This window comes from Gracilinanus agilis, chromosome 1 (assembly GCF_016433145.1).
Source record: "Gracilinanus agilis isolate LMUSP501 chromosome 1, AgileGrace, whole genome shotgun sequence".
In the NCBI taxonomy this organism is placed as follows: Eukaryota; Metazoa; Chordata; class Mammalia; order Didelphimorphia; family Didelphidae; genus Gracilinanus; species Gracilinanus agilis.
The window spans coordinates 754,621,163-754,642,347 of NC_058130.1; the positions used below are offsets into that span (position 1 = coordinate 754,621,163).

At 46.2% G+C, this 21,185-nt stretch overlaps 1 protein-coding gene across 1 annotated transcript in view; it reads left to right on the forward strand.

Annotated features, from left to right (window-relative positions):
* CAMKK2 (calcium/calmodulin dependent protein kinase kinase 2) overlaps positions 1-14,070 on the forward strand; it is an 84,101-nt gene extending 70,031 nt beyond the window's left edge. Inside the window, exons 13-14 of the mRNA XM_044685414.1 lie at positions 2,506-2,606; positions 13,782-14,070. Of these exons, the coding sequence (XP_044541349.1) occupies positions 2,506-2,606; positions 13,782-13,854 (174 nt within the window). The 3' untranslated portion in view covers positions 13,855-14,070. The remainder of the gene's footprint in view (positions 1-2,505; positions 2,607-13,781) is intronic.
* The last annotated feature ends 7,115 nt before the right edge of the window (positions 14,071-21,185 follow it).

A 21,185-nucleotide genomic window follows, 5' to 3' on the forward strand; every position in this document is an offset into this window, starting at 1 on the left:
GAGGCTGAGAGAAATTAAGTGACTTGCCCTGGGTAGAATAGTTGGTGATTGTCAGAGATAAGATCTTTACACAGAGGCGAAGAGGCCACTGCAGAGAGGATGCCTGTCCAAGTATCAGACGAGATGGATGATCCCCAAGATCTCTTCCAACTCCAAGATTCCATGATTCCTGAGAGCAAGGCCTGCTGTGCCCTTGGTAGAACTTTGTGGGGAAGTCTTCAGTTCTCTTCCCCCACATGGGTCTCCCTTCCTCAGCTTTCTGGGATTGGACAGCTCCCTGTCCTTGGTCCTGAAACTACTTGACTCCCCCCATCTGCCTTCCTCCAATGTGGGAAAAAGCAGTCCATTAATATTTAATGAATGGCTTATTATATGCCTGGACTTGGGATCAGCTCAGAGTATACAAAGAAAGACAAAAATACAGTCTCTGCTATCAAGGAGTCCACATTCTAATGGGTGAGAAAACACGTCTATTGCTATGGACCCAATATTTGCAGACAAGATGGAAGGTCATCTTAGAGGGGAAGAAATTAGTAGCTGGAAGCTTGGGAAGGACCACCTGAAGGACAAATAAAGCAGCCCTGGCTGGCTTGAGTTTATCTACGCCTCCTAGGCTATCTAGAGAGAATTAGTTCATAAAATAAACCCAATGGATGCAAGGCACCAGGGCGATACAGAGATATCTCTGGCATAATCTTTTTTTCTTTTTCTTAATCAGGCATGATTGCAACACAGAGCTGGGAGGGAGAGCTGTATTTGAGGTGACAGATTCCAGATTTTAAAAGATTTTAATGTGTTTAGACCTATCTGTAAAAATGAACAAGGTCACACAGAATGGGAATAAATGTAAAGTTATGCACATAGGTCCAAACAGTCAATACCAGCACAGGACGTAGGAGGCCTGGCAGTTCATAGTGGACAGTAAGTTCAATGCTAATTGATAATGACACAGTAGCCAAAAAAACTGGTGCATTTTGTCATTGGCCACTTTAATAGAAGCGTAGAATCCAGAAGAAATGAGGTGATGGCTGTGCTGGACTCAGTGCCAGGCAGGCATCTTCTTAAAAATATATTTATGAATATATATATAAATATATAGGCATATACATATAAAATTAAAACTCTTTCTTTCTTAGAATCTATACTGTGTATTTGTTCCAAGGCAGAAGAGTGGTAAGGGCTAGGCAGTGGGAAGTTAAGTGACTTGTCCAGGGTCTCACATAGCTAGGAAGTATCTGAGGCCAGATTTGAACCCAGGACTTCTAATCTCCAGGCCTGGCTCTCTATCCAGTGAGCCACCAAGCTGGCATAGGACACTGTCTTTTAAGACAGATGTTGACATGCTGGAGTATATCCTAGGGAGCAGGCCTATGATGAGGAGGGACTTTGAAAAGAAGTGATAAATGCCAGCTGGAAGAAGAGGGGTGTTTAATTTTGAGGAGACTCAGGTAGAAGACTTTCACCTTGAAAATTCAGATATGTTCTTAGTGGGATGAGGGGAGATACCAGTAAAAGGCAGGTTTCAGGTCTATGTGAAAGGAATACATTTTTTTTAAACCCTTAACTTCTGTGTATTGGCTCCTTGGTGGAAGATTGGTAAGGGTGGGCAATGGGGGTCAAGTGACTTGCCCAGGGTCACACAGCTGGGAAGTGACTGAGGCCAGATTTGAACCTAGGACCTCCTGTCTCTAGGCCTGGCTCTCAATCCACTGAGCTACCCAGCTGCCCCAGGAATACATTTTTATCAGAGCTAAGTCATGGCAATTAGCTCGTGAGGGGCAGATGTGTCACAATCAGCATCCATGAAGGTGCTCCTTCTTCCCCATGCTGAGAAAATCATGGATCCTGGAAACAATCTGCTAGCATTTGAAGGATGATTTAGCATCATCATTTAGAGCTGGAAGGGACCTTGGAGGTCACTGAAAACAGCCTTCTCATATGACGAATGGGGAAACTAAGACCCAGAGATGTTGTGCTTTGCCCAGAGTCACAGAGCTAGTAAGGGTCTGAGATGAAACTTGAACCCAGGTCCTCCTCTACACGTTCAGCACTCTCTCCAGTCTACACTCTGCCTCTCATAGCACCAGGAGAGAGTAGAATCGGGCGGGGGGGTGAGTTATAAGGCTGTTGTTATGGGACAGTCAAGGTAAGGGTGATGGGAACCAGGTCCAGGAGGACAGGCAATAGTAGTCCGCGTAAAGGAATTGATCAGGAAGCATTTATTGAGCACCTTCTATCTGCTGGAATTGAGGAGCATTTTGCAAGAAGGGCTGATTGGACGTAGAGAGGCAGAGCTCTCTCTTGGCCCCTGGTTGGGCCTCTTCAGGCAGGAGCAGAGCATCTTAGTGAAAGGGCTCTGCCTAGATTGGATCCCTGGGACTTAGAGGGGCCGCCGTCATGGCAGAGAAGGTCCAGGAGACCAGGGGCCTGAGGGGAGAGAGAAGGTCAGCCTGACCGTCCTCGGCGCCCGAGCAGTCGTTAACGTAGCCATCTCTTGCCCTCCAGATTCTTGTGAAGACGATGATCCGTAAACGATCCTTTGGGAACCCCTTTGAGGGCAGCCGGCGGGAAGAGCGCTCTTTGTCTGCTCCTGGAAACCTGCTCACGTGAGTGCCCTTCTCCTCCCTTCTTTCCTCGCTCCCTCCCTCCAGCCTGCATAGGGGCCCGCGAGCCCCAAAGGAGAAGGTCTCCAGCTTCGTTTGTCATCTTCGGGCAGGGGTCCTCTCTGGGCATGGGACCGTCTGCCCTAGAACCATGAGTAAGTCACGTGGACCTTCACTGTGAAATGGGGAGGAAGAAGATGTGTAGAAGCCGCACTAAGCCTTTGGGGAGGAGGAAGAATGCAAAGCAGTGTGGTATAGTGGGTAGAGTGTTGAGAGTCAGAAAGACTTGAGTTCAAATCTTACCTCAGACACTTTTTAGCTGTGCGACTCTGTTTAAGTAATTTAAACTTTCTTGACTTGGTTTCCTCATCTGTAAAGTGAGAAGGTTGTACTCATTGGCCACTCAGGGCCCTTCTTGTTCAAAAATCTATATCCTGTGAAGCTCACAAGGTCATATATAATACCCAGTGGCCCTTCTTGGTAAAGGAAGCCAATAGTGACCAGCCTGGGACATATTGTGAATGAAATTATTTGGCCCCTTCTTCATCCTTTCCTTTTTTGGCCTCCAACCTATATTCTGTTCTTACAGGGTCTTACTGTCAGCCAATCCCCTCTAGAAGGCTTTAGTATAATGAAGACAAAGTGTAATCCTCCCCAAGGTGGGGTTCTTGACCAAGGAAAAATCTTTAGAAACTAAAAGAACGAATCTTGGATGGCAGAATTTTAGGTTTAGGCATAGGCTTCATAGTAGGGGGAAATCTAGGCAGCTGGGTGATGTGGTACCCAGAGTTATGGACCTGTAAGTCAGGAGGACCCGAGTTTGAATTCTGCCCCAAACACTTACTAGCATGTGTGACCCTGGGCAAGCCACTTAACTTCTGTTTGACTCAGTTTCCTCATCTATAAAATTGGAATAAAAATGGCACCTACCTTACATGGTTGTTCAGAGGACCAAGTGAGATAGCTTTGCAAACCTATATTTAAAAAACCTATATAAATGATATGTTTGTCTGTCTGTCTATCCATCTATCTATCTATCTATCCATCCATCCATCCATCATCCATCCATCTATCTATCTATCCATCTATCCATCCATCCATCCATCCATCCATCCATCCATCCATCCATCCATCCATCCATCTATCTATCTATCTATCTATCTATCTATCTATCTATCTATCTGTCTGTCTGTCTGTCTGTCTGTCTGTCTGTCTATCTGTCTATCTGTCTATCTGTCTATCTGTCTATCTACCTACCTATCTATCTATCTGTCTGTCTGTCTATCATTTAAACCTCTACTTTCTGCCTTAAACAACTCTAAGACAGAAGAGCACAGGCTAGGCAAACAGGGTGATATGACTTGCCCAGGGTCACACACAGCTAGGAAGAGTCTGAGACTAGACTTGAACCCAGGACCTCCCATCTCCAGTCGTGGCTCTCTCTCCATCGAGCCACCTAAGTGCTCCTCAGCAAACATTGCTTAAACACATACTATCTATCGAGTACCCTGCTGGGGACTGGATATAAAAGGACAGGAATAAAGTAGGGCAGCCCCTGCCCTCAAGGAGTTTCCACTACTGAAAGGAGAGAACTAATTCTCACGACATTCCTCCCAAAGCCTCCATGTAAAGACAGCCCAGGGGATTCTCTGTTTCCCGTCAGCCTTACTCCTTAATTCTCCATCACCATGTCTTCTCTCCTCCACTCCAGCTTCTTTTGGGGCCTTTTCTCCCCATTAGACTGAGCTTCTTGAGGGCAGCAGTTGCCTTTCCTCTTCTCATTTACATCCTGAGTGCTTAGCACACAGTGCCTGGCACATAGTGGGCACTTACTAAATGTTTATCATATTGTACAGAGAAGTAACTTCAAAAATATATTATAAATATTGTTAAACCCTGACTTTCTGTCCTAGTAACACTCTTAAGACATAAGGGCAAGGGTTAGGCAAACGGGGCTGAGTGACTTGCCCAGGATCACATGGATTTGAACTTTGGTCCTCCTGACTCCAGGTCTAACACTCTATCCATCGAGCCACCTAGCTATCTTATAGACACAAAATATTTATTTTTTTCATCAGTTTTGGGGAAGGGATTTCCTCCATTGGTGCAGGTTGGCACCTTCTCTATAACTTAGAATCTTAGAGTTCTGAGAGGTGACTTGCCCAGGGTCACACAGTCAGGGATGAATCAGAGGTAGATTTTTTTAAAAATTATTGTAACCCTTTACCTTCCGTCTTGGAGTCAATATTGTATATTGGCTCCAAGGCAGAAGAGTGGTAAGGGTAGGCAATGGGGGTCAAGTGACTTGCCCAAGGTCACACAGCTAGGAAGTGACTGAGGCCAGATTTGAACCTAGGACCTCCCCTCTCTGGGCCTGGCTCTCCATCCACTGAGCTACCCAGCTGCCCCCCAGAGGTAGATTTTGAACCAAGTTTGGGCAGGGATCCTCTCTGGGAGGACTCAGGTATTATTTCTCTACCCACCCAATCGGTTAGCACTAAGTGCTTTCTGTATATCAGGCTTTGTATGTATTAAGCGCCGGGGATACACCGTGGAAAGCAAAACAGTCCCTTCCCTCATAGTGCTTTACACTCAAACTAGGGGGACAACATGTGTAAAATCCATACTGAAGAGATGCAGGGCAACCTTAGAGAGGGGGCACTGGCAGCTGGGGGAGCCTTCTGGAGGAAGATCCTCCACATACAGTGGCATTTCAGCTGAGTCTGGAAGGATATCAGCCATTTTCAGAGGTGAAGGTGAGAAAGGAGAGCACTCTAGGCAAGGAGAACAGCCTAGGCAAAGGATGGAGGTGGGAAATGGAGCAAGAAGCCTAGCAAGCAGACCAGAGAATCTGGGGAAGAGTGTCATATGCAAGAAGTCTGGAAAGGAAGAATGATGAACTTGAAATGCCAGACAAGGGGGTTGGTATTTTAACATAGAGGTAATAGGGAGCCACTGGAGTTTACTGAATGTAGGGGGAGGTGGGGTGACATGGTCAGACCTGACATTTAAGAAAATCGTATTAGCAGCAGCACCTCGAGAAGAGATTTGAAGCAGAGACGTTAATTCAGAGGCTACTGCAGTGGTCCAAACAAAAGACTAAATGAGGCGGGCGTGTGGGTGAAGTCAAGGGGACGCCTGTTAGAGATGCTGTGGAATTAGGACTGATAAGACTTGGTATCACATTGACCGAGTGGGGTGAGCGAAAGTGAGGGGCTGGGAATTCTCGTGAGGCTGTAATCTGGTGAGTGAGAGGATGGAGGCGCCCTCCGCAGAAGCAGGATGGTCAGAAGGCGGATGGGTTCAGGGGAAGATCAGGAGTTCTGTTTGAGATGCCTGTGAGAGAGACAGCCAGTGGGCCATGTGAGACTGTAGCTCAGGACACACATTAAGGCTGGATATACACATCTGAGAATCATCTGCATAGAGGTGGTCATTGAACCCCGGGGGAGCCCATGAGGTCAGCCAGGAGGGAAGGAGGGGCCCAGGACACAGTGTTGGGAAGCATTCACAGTTAGACAACAAGATTTGGGGATGATGATTCAACAAAGGAGACTAAATAGAAATGGTCAGGAATATTGGCAGAACCTCGAGAGAGGAGATTGATGGTGATAGATGGTGCCTGAGGCTGCAGAGAGGTCGAAGATTAGCGGAGAAAAGACCATTAGAATTGGAATCTGTCATTACATGTTATTGGCAAAAAATAAAATATCTTTTTTTAAAAAAAGATTTGGCAATTAAAAGACCACTGGTAACTTTTGGGGAAATAGTTTTAGTTAAGTGATGAGATAAGAGACCAGACTGCAGAGGGTTTAGAAATGACATTTCCTAGCTGTGTGACCTTGGGCAAGTCATGTAACCCTGATTGCTTAGCCCATGCCCTTCTGTCTTTGAATTATTACTGAGACAGAAAATAAGGGTTTAAAAGATGGATAGATGGGTGGATGGATGGATAGATATTTAGAGATGGATGGGTGGATAGAGATAGATAGATACATAGATAGATAGATGGATGGATAGATAGAGATGGATGGATAGGTGGAGATGGATGGATGAATATATGAATAGAGATAGATAAATGGTTGAATGGATGGATAGATAGAGATAGATGAATGGATGGGTGGATGAATGGATAGAAAGATAGATAGATGGATAGATAGATAGGTGGATGGATAGATAGAGATGGATGGATGGATGGATAGATAGATATAGATAGATAGGTGAATGGATGGATGACAGATAGATGGATGGATGATGGATGGATAGATGGATAGATGGATGGATGGGAGGATGGATGGATAGAAAGATAGATAGATGGATAGATAGGTGGATGAATAGATAGAGATGGATGGATGGATAGATATAGATAGATAGGTGAATGGATGGATAGATGGATAGATGGATGGATGGGTGGATGGATGGATAGAAAGATAGATAGATGGATAGATAGGTGGATGAATAGATAGAGATGGATGGATGGATGGATGGATAGATATAGATAGATAGGTGAATAGATGGATGACAGATAGATGGATGGATGATGGATGGATAGATGGATAGATGGATGGATGAATAGATAGAGATAGATAGATGGTTGGATGGATGGATAAAGATAAATGGATGGATAGATAGACAAAAATAGAGAAATAAATAGAAAAAAGATAGATAGGCAGACAGAAAGAGAAACAGACAGACAGATAGAGATAGACAGACGGACAGAAATAGAGAAATAGATAGATACGAACAAATAGACAGACAAGTAGAATCATAGAGAGATATTTAGATGGATGGATAGAGTACTTAGTTGTTACTAAGACAGAAAGTAAGTTTTTTTAAAAAATCTTCCTTACCTTCGGTCTTAGTATCAATTCTAAGACAGATAAGCAGCAAGGGCCAGGCAAATGGGAGTTAAGTGACTTTCCCAGGGTCACACAGCTAGAAAGTGTCGGAGGCCAGAGTTGAACTGAGGTCCTCTAGGCCTGGCATTCTATCCACAGTGCTACCTAGTTGCTCCAAGATAAGGATGTAAAAAAATGAATGAGAGGAGAGTGAATGGAGTTCCCAAATACAGATGTCTTTCTCAAGGAGGCCAGCAAAGGGCTTTATTTTTTTTTAAAGTGCACAGAAGACACGGGTGTATTTCCAGGCAGCAGAGAAGACGCCAGTAGCTAGGGAGAGATTGACGATTAACAAGAGTGGATATGCAGATGGTAAGGGATGGGATTAGGGTTGCCCTTTATGAAGAGATGGTGTTAGAGGGATGGGAGGTGAAGTGGCAGGGACAAATGGATTAAGCAGAGGGAAGAGAGGATCGAAGGGGCAAACAAAGTCCCAGAAGAGATGGGAACAGAGGGATCTCGGGCCAGGGTAGAGAGGTTGTCCTTTGCAAGAAAAGCCATCTTTTCCTCTGAGATTAGATCTGAGAAGGAGGAAATGGAGGGGGATGTTGAGGGCTCTCGAGATCAAGGAGTAGGAATGCCTTTACTTTTCTCAGCAAAATCGTAGGCAGCTCCTCTGCTGAAAAGAACTGGAGAGTAACTTAGGAGGCTTGAAGGAAAAACATGTTTAGAGCAGCTGAGGTTGGAGCATTTTGAATGAGTTGGTTTTACTGTGTTCCAACACTCAAGCAAGCAAAAACAATCCCTGTCCTCAGGGAATCTACATTCTAAAGAGAGATGGCCAGGGGAGGAGAGTTTTGGACCAGGATGGTGAGTGAAAGGGGGAATGGCCCTGGGGAGGAGCCCTGAGGCCAGGACAGATCAGAGAGTGGAAGACAGTTGCTGGCCTGGGAATCTGAGTTCAGGGAGGAGGAGGAGGAGAAGGAGGAAGAAGAAGAAGAATTAAACACTTCAGGTAGTGTTGGAGAGAGGATTGTGGGGCAGTGCTGAGGGTCTAGCTGAGATTAGATGATACAAGTTTATAGCACACCAGTCGGTTTGGCTGTGTATCTTTCTCTTATACCACTTGGTGGTGAAGGGAGGAAAGTGGATGTTGGGGGTATTGCAGGGTTGGAGTTTGATGAAGCATGAGTGGCTCCAGCACCAGAGAGGGTGCCAGGGATTTGAGAGCAGAGGACAGGCAAATCGAATTGGTTAATAGTAGCATCAAGATTGAGAAGGGAAGAAGGTGAAGCCAGATGGATGGAAGGACTTGGGGTTATTGGGTGGATTTTTTAAATAAAGAAGAGAATGGTTAAGACATAAGGAGGGGGTAGCTAAGTGGCTCAGTAAATAGAGAGATAGGCCCAGAGGCCAAAGGTCCTGGATTCAAATCTAGCCTCAGACACTTCCTAGCTGTGTGACCCTGGGCAAGTCACTTAATCCCCACTGCCTCACCCTTATCACTCTTCTCCCTTGGAACCAATACTTAGTATCAATTTTAAGAAAGAAGGTAAGGGTTAAAAAAAAAAGACATAAGAAGAGGAAGGAGAATAGGATATTATGGCTGGGTAGAGAAATACCCGTGGCAAAAGGAACTTTTGAGGCTGATGACAAGTTCAAGAGTATGCCTGTCCCAGTGTGTAGCTGAGGCAGTGAATAAAGGCGGAGGTCTTCGGTGTTTGTGGAGGGGGAGGCGTTTGAGGGAAGCAGAGATATTGAAGTCTGCAAGTAGACTGGCAAAGTTAGGGCAGAGAGGAAGACGGTGAACCAAGTATTGACCTCTTGAGAAGGAGGGAGAATCCTGGCCACCGAGATGCAGAGAGGGTCATAAATCGGTTTTGAACAGACTTGAAGGGATGAGCAGTTTCCAAGAAAAGGGCCTGGAAAGGACGGTGGGGAGCTAGGAACCCTCTCCTCTTGCCTGGGTCCTGAGTGTTTGGGCTGGGGAAGATTCTTCTGAAGCTCTCCTGGCTTCCTTCTCATGTCCCTTTTCCTTCCCCTTCCCCCAATTCCAGAAAAAAACAAACAGGGGGATGTGTGCCCTTCCTGGAGTCCAAGGTAAAGCCAGCTCTACCTGCCTGTCTGCCTGCCCACCCGCCTAGGCCTCTGTCTGCCTGTGCATCCCTGGGGGCACGGGGATGGCTGCTGAGCACGTGGGCCCTTGGATCTGGGGAGCAGGGGGCCTGCACGCTCCCGTCACACTCAGAGTACTTGGGCAGCCAGGCGAGCGGAGGCACTGACGCGGGACCCCCAGCTAAAGAGTGTTGGTGGAGAACAAGAAGATCAGGGCGAGGCGTTGGGAGGGGGTGTCCCTGCAAGGATCCCCTTGGCACTGGGCATGAGGGTGCTATGGAGGGCACCAAGTGCCCTCCTCAAAAGATGACTCAGGGGCTGGGGCCACCCTGGGCTCAGTGCATGCAGTCCTGGGACCTGCTGCTGCATGGAACTGGAGGGGAGGGTATCCAGGGATCTTGATACCCTCCTGAGGCTAAGGGGCCTGGCATCACCCAGCACTGTGCATGGGGAGCAACATGCGATTTGGCTGCTGCCAGGGGAATGGAGATAAGACCCTAGACACAGATGGGGAGGGTGGAGGAGGAACAACTCCTTCAGGGGGACCATCTCCCCCCTAGGGGTCCTGCAGCTGCTGGCACATCTGGTTGGTGATGGGAGCTTTACTGTATAGGGTCTTTTTCCCTTCCCATTCCCCAGCTCCCTAGTTCCATATTATTTCACTCCTCATTCTCTGAAGGTCCTTAAAAATAGGTGCAGGGATTTACTACCATAGGAAATGGGGCTCCCAAGAGTATTTGGGGGGAGAGGACTTTTTAAAAAAATAGCAAGCATATGTTTTTCTCTCTCCCACCTCCTTGCCCCTAACTGAAAAACAAAAGCTCTTATAACAAATATACATAGTGTGTAGTTGGAATTTTGTACTTGGAGTATTTGGATATTTAATTTGAATCTTACAATAGGCAGTTAAAGCAAAATGACTGCATTGGCCATGTCCAAAAATGTTTGTCTAACTCTGTATCCGGACTCCATCCCTTCTCCATCAGGAGGTGGGAAGCGTCTCACCTCATCAGGCCTCTGGAATCCAGGGCATGTTGGTCATTGTGTCGCTCAGAGTTCTGAAGTCTTTCAAAGTCATTTGTCTTTTACATGGTTGCTGTTCTCGTATGAATTGTTCTGGTTCTGCTTGCTTCACTCTGCATCAGTTCATACAAGTCTTCCCAGGCTTCTCTGAAACCATCCCCTTCGCCTTTTCTTACAGCCCAAAAGTCTTCCATTGCATTCTTTTATTCAGTCACTTTCCAATTTTTGGACGTTCCCTCAGTTTCCAGTTCTTTGCTACCATGAAAAAGCGCTGCAATGTATTTTGGTGCATATTGGGAAAAGACTTCTTTGCATCATCCTTTCCTAGGTGGTGCGGTGGAGAGAACGTGGAATTTGGAGTCAGAGGTGTAGTGCAAAAGGGTGCATATTAACCCTGCAAAGCCTTACTGCAGAATTTCTGACAGTTGAAAAGGGTTTAGAATCCTGAGGAGAGGCAGTTGATCCTGGAGACTTGATGAGAGTAGGAGGGTCAACTGTGCTCTGTCTTTGGACTGAAAACCTGACCTTTACTCTGCAGCTTTTCTCTTAAGATTTGTTAGCTTAGCTACTTCCTTTGAATCTCCCTTACCTTCCCTATCCCAACCATCATTTTCCCTTCCTGAATTTCTGTGGGTTTTTGGAAGGAGGGTGGATCTGGGTGGTAGCTTTCAAACTTTGTAGATTTAGTTTCCCCTTAGTCAAGTAGGGCTTACCCTTGATACAAATTATCTCCCAAATCATTATATGCAACTTTCTTAACCCGATAGGCTACAAAAACTTCTCAGGGCTGAGTTAGGCAGGTCCTTTCTCAGTCTCACATTCCTGTGCCCTTCCCCCACCTGAAGCTTTCCCTGGGCAGCTGTTAGTTACCTCATATCCCTCTGTCCTTTACAATCAACCCTGAAACTCAATAAACCCTGTTCATCACTTAATCAAACCTTTGGCTAATTCATTAGTTAACTGATAAGAGAGGGAGAAGGGTTGAAAGGAATAATATTCTCTCTGGGTCCTGAAGGGAGTTGGAGGCGTCCATTTTGGAGGAAGTGGTGATCTCTATACTTCCTCTGGACTCTTCCTTTGTGAACCTGAGAAACTGACTAGAAAGCCCTCTAGTCAGTTTCAAGCCATTCTTGGCTGGCCCCAAACTTTGTCTGTAGAAGTGCCCTTCCTACCTGGAGGGCTCAGTCTGTTTCCCTTCAGTGTCTGTCTCTAACCTGTGTACCCGGTCTGTGTCTCCCTGCTGCAGCTGCCTGCCCAAAATACCTCATCCTCTCCCTTGCAACTCTTTCTACCTCAGTGTTTATATTCCCTAAACTCAGTCATTCCCTTACCTCTCCTACCACCTCAATTTACCACCTTCACCATTGTACCATGTCCCACCTACTGACTTAGAGATCTACAAAATCCCTATCCACGGTGTCTTATTCCCCATTACAACTACCTTATCACCCTTACCTGCCTTTAGTCCCTTATTACCTCTAGCTATTACTTGCTTTCCCCTTATTACAATTATTAGCTTATCTCTTATTACATCTAACCCCCCCCCCCATTTACAGATTACATCTAGAAATTCTGCAGTAAGGCTTTGCAGGGTTAATATGCACCCTTTTGCACTACAGAGGTCATTTGTTGTTCAGTTGTTTCAGTTATGTCTGACTCTTTGTGACCCCATGTGGAGTTTTCTTGGGCAAAGATCCTGGAATGGTTTGCCGTTTCCTTCTCTAGCTGATTTTGCAGATGAGGAAACTGAGGCAGACAGCATTAAGTGATTTGCCCAGGGTCACTCAGCTAGTTTGCTATTTCCTTCTCCAGCTCTTTTTACAGAGGAAGAAACTGAGGCAGGCAGGGTTAAGTGACTTGCCCAGGGTCACTCAGGTAGTAAATTAAAAAGTCAGAATTTGAACTTAAGTTCTTTGGTGTTGAATTTGGTTCTATTTCCATTGCATAAAGCTCCCAGATTTGGAACCAGGGGGTCTGGGTTCAAATCCTAGTTCACAAGATCATAGTTTTGGAGCTGGAAGGGACTTCAGGTGTCATCTAGTCCAATCCCTTCATTTTACAGATGAGGAAATTGAGGCAGAGGTTAAGTGACTTGCTCAAGAAATCACATAGCTTTCTGACTCCAAGACACTCGTCACTCAGTGACACTACCACCCTCTGCCTCTTAGTTCTGCTCCCTTATTACTTGCGTAAACTAATCTTTCTGGGCCTCAATTTTACCTCTGTAAAAATGGGAGGTTGGACCAGACCGTGGAAGCCCTTTTGGCTCTATTTCTATGATCACAGTCATTTCAATCCATCAGTCGACATTTATGAAGCTCCTGCTAGGCGCCAGGCACCAGGCTAAGCTCTGGGAATACAACAAGAGACCAAAGACAGCCGCTGCCCTCCAGGAGATCGTGGGAGGTTATTACAGGAGTCTAGCCTTGAGAGGATGAGGTGGCAGTCAGAGGAGAGGAGGGCCAGGCCTGGACAGATGTGGCCATGACGGCAGACCGGATAGGGGAAGTGAACGATTGTAAGGCATCCGAGATGACTTCTCGGCTGTGATCCCAGGGAGTGAGGACGCTCCCTGTACACTTCTCAGGAAGGCAGGAGGGAGAGAGGGCTGAGGGGGAAAGAGAGCGACTTCTGTTTTGGACATCGTTGGGTTTAAGTCATCCTCTGGATGCCCAGTTTGAGACTCCCGAGAGGCAGTTGGAGATGAGACGCTGGAAGTTGGGGCAGAGGAGGAAACTGAGACCTTGGAGCTCCCCAAGGCCAGTTTGGTGATGAATAGCAGAGGCAGGCTTTGAACCGAGGTCCTCTGACTCCACGTTCGCCACCCTTCACCCCTTCCCTCTCCATATGGCTTCTTCGTTCCCATGACTATCATCTAATTAGGAGTCATTTCAGTCTAATCACTGAGTCTGTCCGTTGCCCTCCACTGGACTTCAGAAGAAAGAGGAAGCCTGCTTGAGGGGATGGGGAACCAGTGAGTGGAGGGGACAGTCCATAAGGTGCTGCCTCTGTGGTCCAGGCTATGAGGGTTGTTATATTCACATCTTGGGAAATGATGGATGCCACCTTGAGTGACAGGGGAGGCAGTTGGAAGGCACAGAATGTTCAGGGGCAGCTTTCCAGGTATGCTGCCCCTGGTAGGAGGAAGTCTAGACCCTCCCACTGAAGGGGACTGACCCTTGGTTTTCTGTGTTCCAAGCAGGAAGCAAGGCAGCGAAGACAGCCTCAGGGGCAGCGACCTGCCAAATGTGGGGGAGGAGGAGGTGGTCTGGTGAAAATGGCCGCAGGAGTGGAAGCCCAGGCCCCCGGCCCCCCGATGGATGACGGGCACCGGCCGCTACCCCCTCCAGGAGAAGTAGTGATGGAGCCTGAATAACCTCAGCCGGGGCATGTCCACAGACCGGCCTGCTCACCTCCACGGGGCCCCATGCTGCCAACACACACTGTCTCCATTGCCGCATGTCCTACCAAAACTGACCACTTGTGTAAAGTGTCGCCCGTCATCTTTGGTTGTTTCTTTTCTGTTGTTGTTTTTAAGGGGTGGGGGTTGGGGAGAGGCACGGCATCTACTCCAGGACTCGGACGTTGGCCTTCAGCTGGCAGGAGGGCCAATGGAGAGGAGCTGCAGGCTCCCCAGCTGGACACCGGGAGGGTGAGGTGGTGGATGGGGGCGACTCCTCTGGAGAAAAATGTTTGATGCCAAATATTTCAGGTCTTGTCAAACGGGCCAGGCTGCCATGAGTGTCCCGGGGCGTTACTTTGGCAAAGTGGCCACCTGGGAAACGTGACCACCTCTCATTCTTGATTCACCTCCCCTCCCAAATGGTGCCAGGCTTTGGGCAGAGCCTGAAGAGCCCAGATGAGTCTTGTTCATCCCAAGGACTCCCATTCGCCCTTGGCCTCCTTCCCTCACTGGTGAAGGATATTCTTTATTTCAGACAAACGAACTTTTGGACCTATGATGAACTTGGGAACTGGAAGGGCTCCCAGTTCATCTAGGAGTCAGGGGGTGCGACTGCAGTGGGGCTCGGGAAGGGGAGCAGTCCCCTGAGGGCTCGATCTGTTGTTAGCTTTCAAAGGGCAGCACAAAGGAGAGTGCATTTCTGAAATAGATTACTGAGCTAATAGGTTTATTACTGTTCACTTAAAAAATTCAGGGTGAGATCCAACACTTCCATGTACATTACATGGCTTAAGATTTTTAATTATTTGAATAGGTTAGAATTTAGAGTTCAGAAATTATCTAGACATCAGCTTAGTGCTTTTCCAAAAAAAATGCTCTCTTTAGAGCTTCTGAAAGGGGGAAATGGGGACTTTCAGAATTGCTGGGACGGTGTCTCCCTCTCCAGCATCTTCTCTCATATATGGGAGAGGCCGCTGGTGTCTTGTTTCCACCTTCTAATACTAGCTGGCTATATAGCTGGTGAGTTATCACCGCTTCTTGGGGTGCTGTGCAGGAAGTTTCCTCTCAGCTGTTACGTAGATTGTAAATCTTGCCGTGAAACCTTCCCAGAAAGCCACGAGGTCACTTCTGGTCTACATAGCAGTCCCCAGGTGACAAGGTGAGACAGGTCTCTGCTGTCACTTTGAGATGTTCTTCCTGGTGGTAGAAAATAGGAATAATTTCCTTTTTTCTCTTTCCACCAAGAGCATGACTATGCATTCTTTTTTTAGCTTGGAATTCTGCTTCCTGCCAGATTCACAGGTTGGTCCTCTCTGAAGCCCCAACAAAAGGGGAATTAGCAAGGTTCCACCTTGGTTTCTTGGCTTCAAAGCACACCTTTCTTATACATTCTAAGAGTTCCAATTGGATGGAGTCATTCAGGTGCCTGGGACGACTTTCTGGGGGGGGGGGGTTACTTTTCACTCGTCTGAATGGCTCAATAGCCGCAGAGATGAGCAGGGCCCGGGGCCCTCCTCACCTCCTCGCCCTCCTGAAGGGGTTTGGGCTCCATCCCTTTTCCTGTGAGTATTGCTTGGGCAGATTTGCCGGAGATCCTAGAAATACAGGGGGGTGAGAGGCAGAGTCAGGAAAGCCAAGGGCTCAGTCAGACTGTTCGCTGTTCTGACATCCAACCATTAACTCGGTTTCCTGATTGTCTTTGATCCCAGACTTGACATCCTCACCTGCACATTTCTGAATTGACGCCAGATCCCTCCACAAACCTGAGATCCACTCCGTTGTCGGTACGTGGTTAGTTCTTGCTAGGCGCCTCTTGGAGGTGGTGACTGTTAACCTTAGACTTTAGTCCCAGTATGTGTGAGACGGCCAGACGGCACGCAGACGTTGTACCGAACCTCCCTTCTGTTTACACAACTGCATCGGGCCGTCACATTTTCAGGGGTCTTGGGTCTCACTGTGGTTTCTGATGTCTGTGCTGCGGGTCAGCCAAAGATCAGAGATTTATAGCTAAAAAGGGACCTTAGAGGTCATCTAATCCAGCCCCATCCCCTTTATTTTACAGAGAGTGGAACCTGAGGTTAGAGACTGGCCCGAGGTCACACAGACGGTACATTGGCAGGGCCAGGATTCGAACCCAGAGTCTGTGACTTTAAATTCATTTCTTTTCAGGCCCATCTCACACCAGGGTTTTCATGGCACAGGCATGAGGGCACTCAAGGGTTACAACCTTCCTTTGGCACAAATTTTTTGGAGTTCAAGTCCTTAAAAAAATAAAAGCACAGCTATTGGGGAAGAAGATGACCCCTGAGGACCTCGGGCTTTTTTTTAATTTTTGTTTTTTAAAGTCCAAGCAACAGTTAAGGCAAACATGGAAGAAAAGGGTACCCAGCCTTTTTTCCCCCTCCCCTGTTTTGAAGAGAGCCTGAGAATAAGGACTTGGGTTCAAATCTTATCAAACCTTGGACCAATCCTCTCTCTGGACCTCCCATGTGTTTGGGGGCTGAGGTCCCTTTCTAGCTCCTGAAACAATGATCCCAGAGCCCATTTCCATCATTCTGCTAACTTTGTCTTGGAGGTCAGAGTTTGGTGGAGGCAGCTTGTGTATGTGTGTATTGGGGGTGAAGGGAAGGAAGCCTCCTAATTAGATTAGCCTCAGAGGCAAGCAGCTCTGGCCACCTCATGGGCCTCTTCTCTCTGTCCCCTTTCTTCATTTTCCTTCCAGTGGCAATGTGCGGGCCCTGCAGATCCCAATATTAGCATCCGAGATGTGACTCTTCCCCTCCCTAGGTTAGGATTGCCCCCTCCTCTATTTTTCGGCAGCAGTGAGTTCAGTGTTTCTCTAAACGATAGAAAGCTGTGATTTCCACTGGCCTCCAGAAATGCCGTGGCAGAGAAAGAGGCTGATCTGGGCTCGTGCTCCATCTTCTCTGTAGTCCATTGGATGCAACAGGTTTGGAGAGATTGCTGCTGCCTTTTCGATTCTGTGGTTTATTCAATGCCCGATGCTTGTATTCATTCCTAGTCCTTTTTACTATGCATTTTCCTTTTATCAGGTGTACAAAGTTAAATACTGTGTATTTATCACTTAAATGACATGAACTTAAGAGAAAAAAAAATGAAACTTTGGTGTTTTTTTTTTCCACAGATGTTGAAGCTTCTCTGTAAACTCAAAATAAACAGATAGCAAAATGGTCTTGTTCTTTGATGGGATTATTATAAGCTCTCCTCAGAGTCCAGTCCCCTCTTCAGTATTAGATCATCACAACTTCTATACTTTTCAAAGGTTGTTAAATGATACAAAACAAAACGAATGCCTAGAATAACATAGAACCCTTTAAACAAAACAATAAATTGGCACTGGAGTGTTTTTTCTCCTTTAAAAAAAAGTTTATGCTTTTGTTTATACTATTGTAGGTTGCCTTGTGTCTTGTTCTCCTGGTTTGGCGTACTTCCCTTAGAATCAGTTCATAGAAATCTTCCCATACTTCTCTAAATTCTCCATATTCATGGATACGATCAGTAAATTAACAAGTTGTTACTAAGCCAGGTGCTATGGCAAATTTTAGGGATAAGAAGAAAGGCAAAAACATTCCCTTGCCCCAAGAATATAAAGATCTATATATTCTTATATATTCTTATTTTTAAACCCTCACCTTCCACCTTAGAATCAATACTGTGTGTTGATTCCGAGGCAGAAGAGTGGTAAGGGCATAGGCAATGGAGGTTAAGTGACTGGCCCAGGGTCACACTGCTAGGAAGTATCTGAGGCCAGATTTGAAACTAGGACTTCCCGACTCTAGGCCTGGCTCTCGATCCACTGAGCTACCCAGCTGCCCCTATTTATTATGTTCTTATATATCTTATATAAAGAATATAACATTTAAAGACCATTTCCCCTTTAATTCAACAAATGCGCACTGTGGGATGTGGAAATGGTCTAGAATGGTAGATTGAATCTAGAATGTCAAGGGTTTCAAATGCCAAACAGAAGAATTTGTATTTGAATCCAGAACCACTGAAGCTTGAGTAGAGACATGAGCTGTTTCCTAGAAATATCTATGTGATAATTTTGTGGGGCTGGATCAGAGAGGAGAGCCTGAAGGCAAGAAGGCTGAAGTAATCAAGAGATGTGATGAGGGGTAGAAACAGGGAGTTCATTCCCCATGTGAGTGCAAAGAGGAGATAGAATTGGATGCGTTGACAACTGAAGAGGTAAGGAAAGTTAAATACAAGGAAGAGGTGAGAATGATCATGAGCCGAGGTCGATGGAAGGATGATGAGTGACATTCCCAACAAAAATAGGGAAGTGAGAGGGCAGCTGGGTAGCTCAGTGGATTGAGAGCCAGGCCTAGAAATGAGAGGTCCTGGGTTCAAATCTGGCCTCAGACACTTCCCAGCTGTGTGATCCTGGGCAAGTCACTTGACCCCCATTGCCCACCCTTACCACTCTTCCACCAAGAAGCCAATACACACAAGTTAAGGGTTTTAAAAAAAAAGAATAAAAAAAATAGGGAAGTGAGGAAAAAGATGAGTTTTGTTTTGTTTTTTGAAAAAATAAACCCAGCTTTGGAAATGTTGAGTTTAAGGATTAGCCTGTGGAATTTCCAGGTAGAAATGGCCAACGTATTAAGTTTATTTAGTGCCTCTTATGGGCCTGGTGCCAGGAAGTTCAAATCTGGCCTGACTTGGTTCCCTCCTCCAGAAAATGGGGATAGTAGCACCTACTGCCTGGAGGTGAGAGAATCAAATGAGATCTGGTTGTAAAGTGCTTTGCAAACCTGAAAGTGCTATATAAATGCTAGCCATCACCACCATCATCGTCATCATCACGCTAAAGGCTGGAGATGCCAAGAATGGCAGAACTGGCCTCTAGTCTCAAGGAGCCCACAATCTAATGGGGGAAACAATGAGCAAACAGATATGTGCCAACAAGCTGCAGACAGGATACCCTGGAGGGTTATCAACAGAGAGAAGCCACTAGAATCAAGGAGGATTGGGAAGGGGACACTTCCTTGCTGTGTGACCCTGGGCAAGTCACTTAACCCCAGTTGCCTACCTCTTGCTACTCTTTTTGCCTTGGAACTAATACACAATATTGATTCCAAGATAGAAGGTAAAGGGTTTTTTTTTGTTGTTGTTGTTTTAAAAAGGGAATGGGACAGATATATATATATTTTTTTGTAGATGGTAAGATATTATCTAGGACTTGAAGGATGCCAGGGGAAACCAGGAGGTGGGGAGGAGGAAGGAGAGCATTCCAGGCACAGAGAAGATTCCTCAAGACGGTAAGTCTTATGCCAGGAACAGTCAGGAAGCCAGTGTTACCGGATTCAAGAGTTTGGCAGGGAGAAAGTTGAAAGAAGACTGGAAAGGGGCAGCTAAGAAGCACAGTGGATAGACCACTGGGCTTGGGTCAGAAAGACTCATCTGTCTGAGTTCAAATCCAGCCCCAGAAACACTAGTTGTGTGACCCTGGGCAAATTACTTCACCCTATTTGCCTCAGTTGCCTCATCTATCAAATGAGCTGGAGAACGAAACGGCCAACCGTGTGACCCTGGGCAAGTCATTTAACCCTGCTTTCCTCATCTGTCTAATGAGCTGGAGAAGGAAATAGAAAACCACTCTAGTATCTTTGGGACAGCTGGGTAGCTCAGTGAATAGAGAGATCCAGGCCTAGAGACAGGAGGTCCTGGGTTCAAATCTGGCCTTAGACACTTCCTAGCTGTGTGACCCTGGGTAAGTCACTTGACCCCAATTGCTTAGCCCTTATTGCTCTTCTGCCTTGGAACTAATACTTAGTATTGATTCTAAGACGGAAGGTGAGGGTGATTTTTTGTTTGTTTTTAATAAATGCTTCCATTTGCATTTAGACTCCATCAGTTCTCTCTCTGGAAGTAGATAGCACTTTTCATTTGGATCTTCGTATTGATCCAAGTAGCCAAGAGGTTCGCAGTTGATCATCATACATTATTGCTCTTACTATATATAGATGTTCTCCTGGTTCTGCTCACTAAAGTTTGCATCAGTCCATGTAAGTCTTTCCAGCTTTTTCTGAGAATATCCTGCTTGTCATTTCTTCTAGCACAATAATGAAAACTAGTCTTCTTAGACCTATTTCCTCCATACACATCGTGATCCATGGACACTGGCCTCCTTGCTCTTCTCATGAATCCTCTGACTGTGCTCTCTTACTGGGGACCTAGAATGTCCTCCCTCTTCCTTTTAGCTTCCTGGGCTTCTGGGGTCACATTTAATAATAGGGATAGTAAGTGACAGGCAGGATTTGATTCCAGTCCTACCTTGCACAGGCCCTGCTATCCTCTCTCACCCCCTCCCCCAATCCCCCCACTGATAATTGCTTCCCTCCCTCATGGGAGGTCATCTCAGATGGACTGGAATACTGAAGCTTAACCCTGTACTGAGATTGTGAATGCAGATTGAAGGGGTTTTTTTTCATTTTTTTTTCCATTCCCCAACCCAACACGGCTAATAGGAAACTGTCTCGCATGTCTTCACACATATAATGAGTATCATATCGCTTGTCTTCTTAATGAGTGGGAGACGGGCGGAAGGGAGGGAGAGAATTTGGAACTCAGAATTTTAAAAATGAATTAAAAGATAAAGCTAGTCCAGCAATGAAAAAAACTAAGACTTTCGGGACACCTGGTATGTCACATAGGGTTAGTTATTTGCACAATGACTTCCCTAGACTTTGTCACGGGCTCCCCAAACTCATTATTCCTGAAGTTTATACCTTCTCAGCACCCCCCTGTCCTGGGGTCTCTTTTCCTCCTTTATAGTGGAGTGGATGGAAGGAGGACATTAGAGGGCTGCTCCATTTAAAGCTGGCACCCCGGGCAGCCCTCTTACTATTTCTCCCAATGCTGCTTTCCCCTGGATTTCATTCTACCCCTAGGTTGGGCACCCACCTCCCTTCTCCCAGCTCCTCTATCAGAATGTGAGCTCCTCCAGGATAGAGACTGGCCTTTCTGTATCCTTAGTGCTTAACACAGTGCTGGCTGATTCCCTATTAGATTATGAGCTTTCTTTCCTCTCTCTCTCTCTTTTTCTCTTCCTTCCTTCCTTCCTTCCTTCCTTTCTCTCTTTTTCTCTTTCTCTCTTTCTCTTTCTTTCTTTCTTTCTTTCTTTCTTTCTTTCTTTCTTTCTTTCTTTCTTTCTTTCTTTCTTTCTTTCTCTTTCTT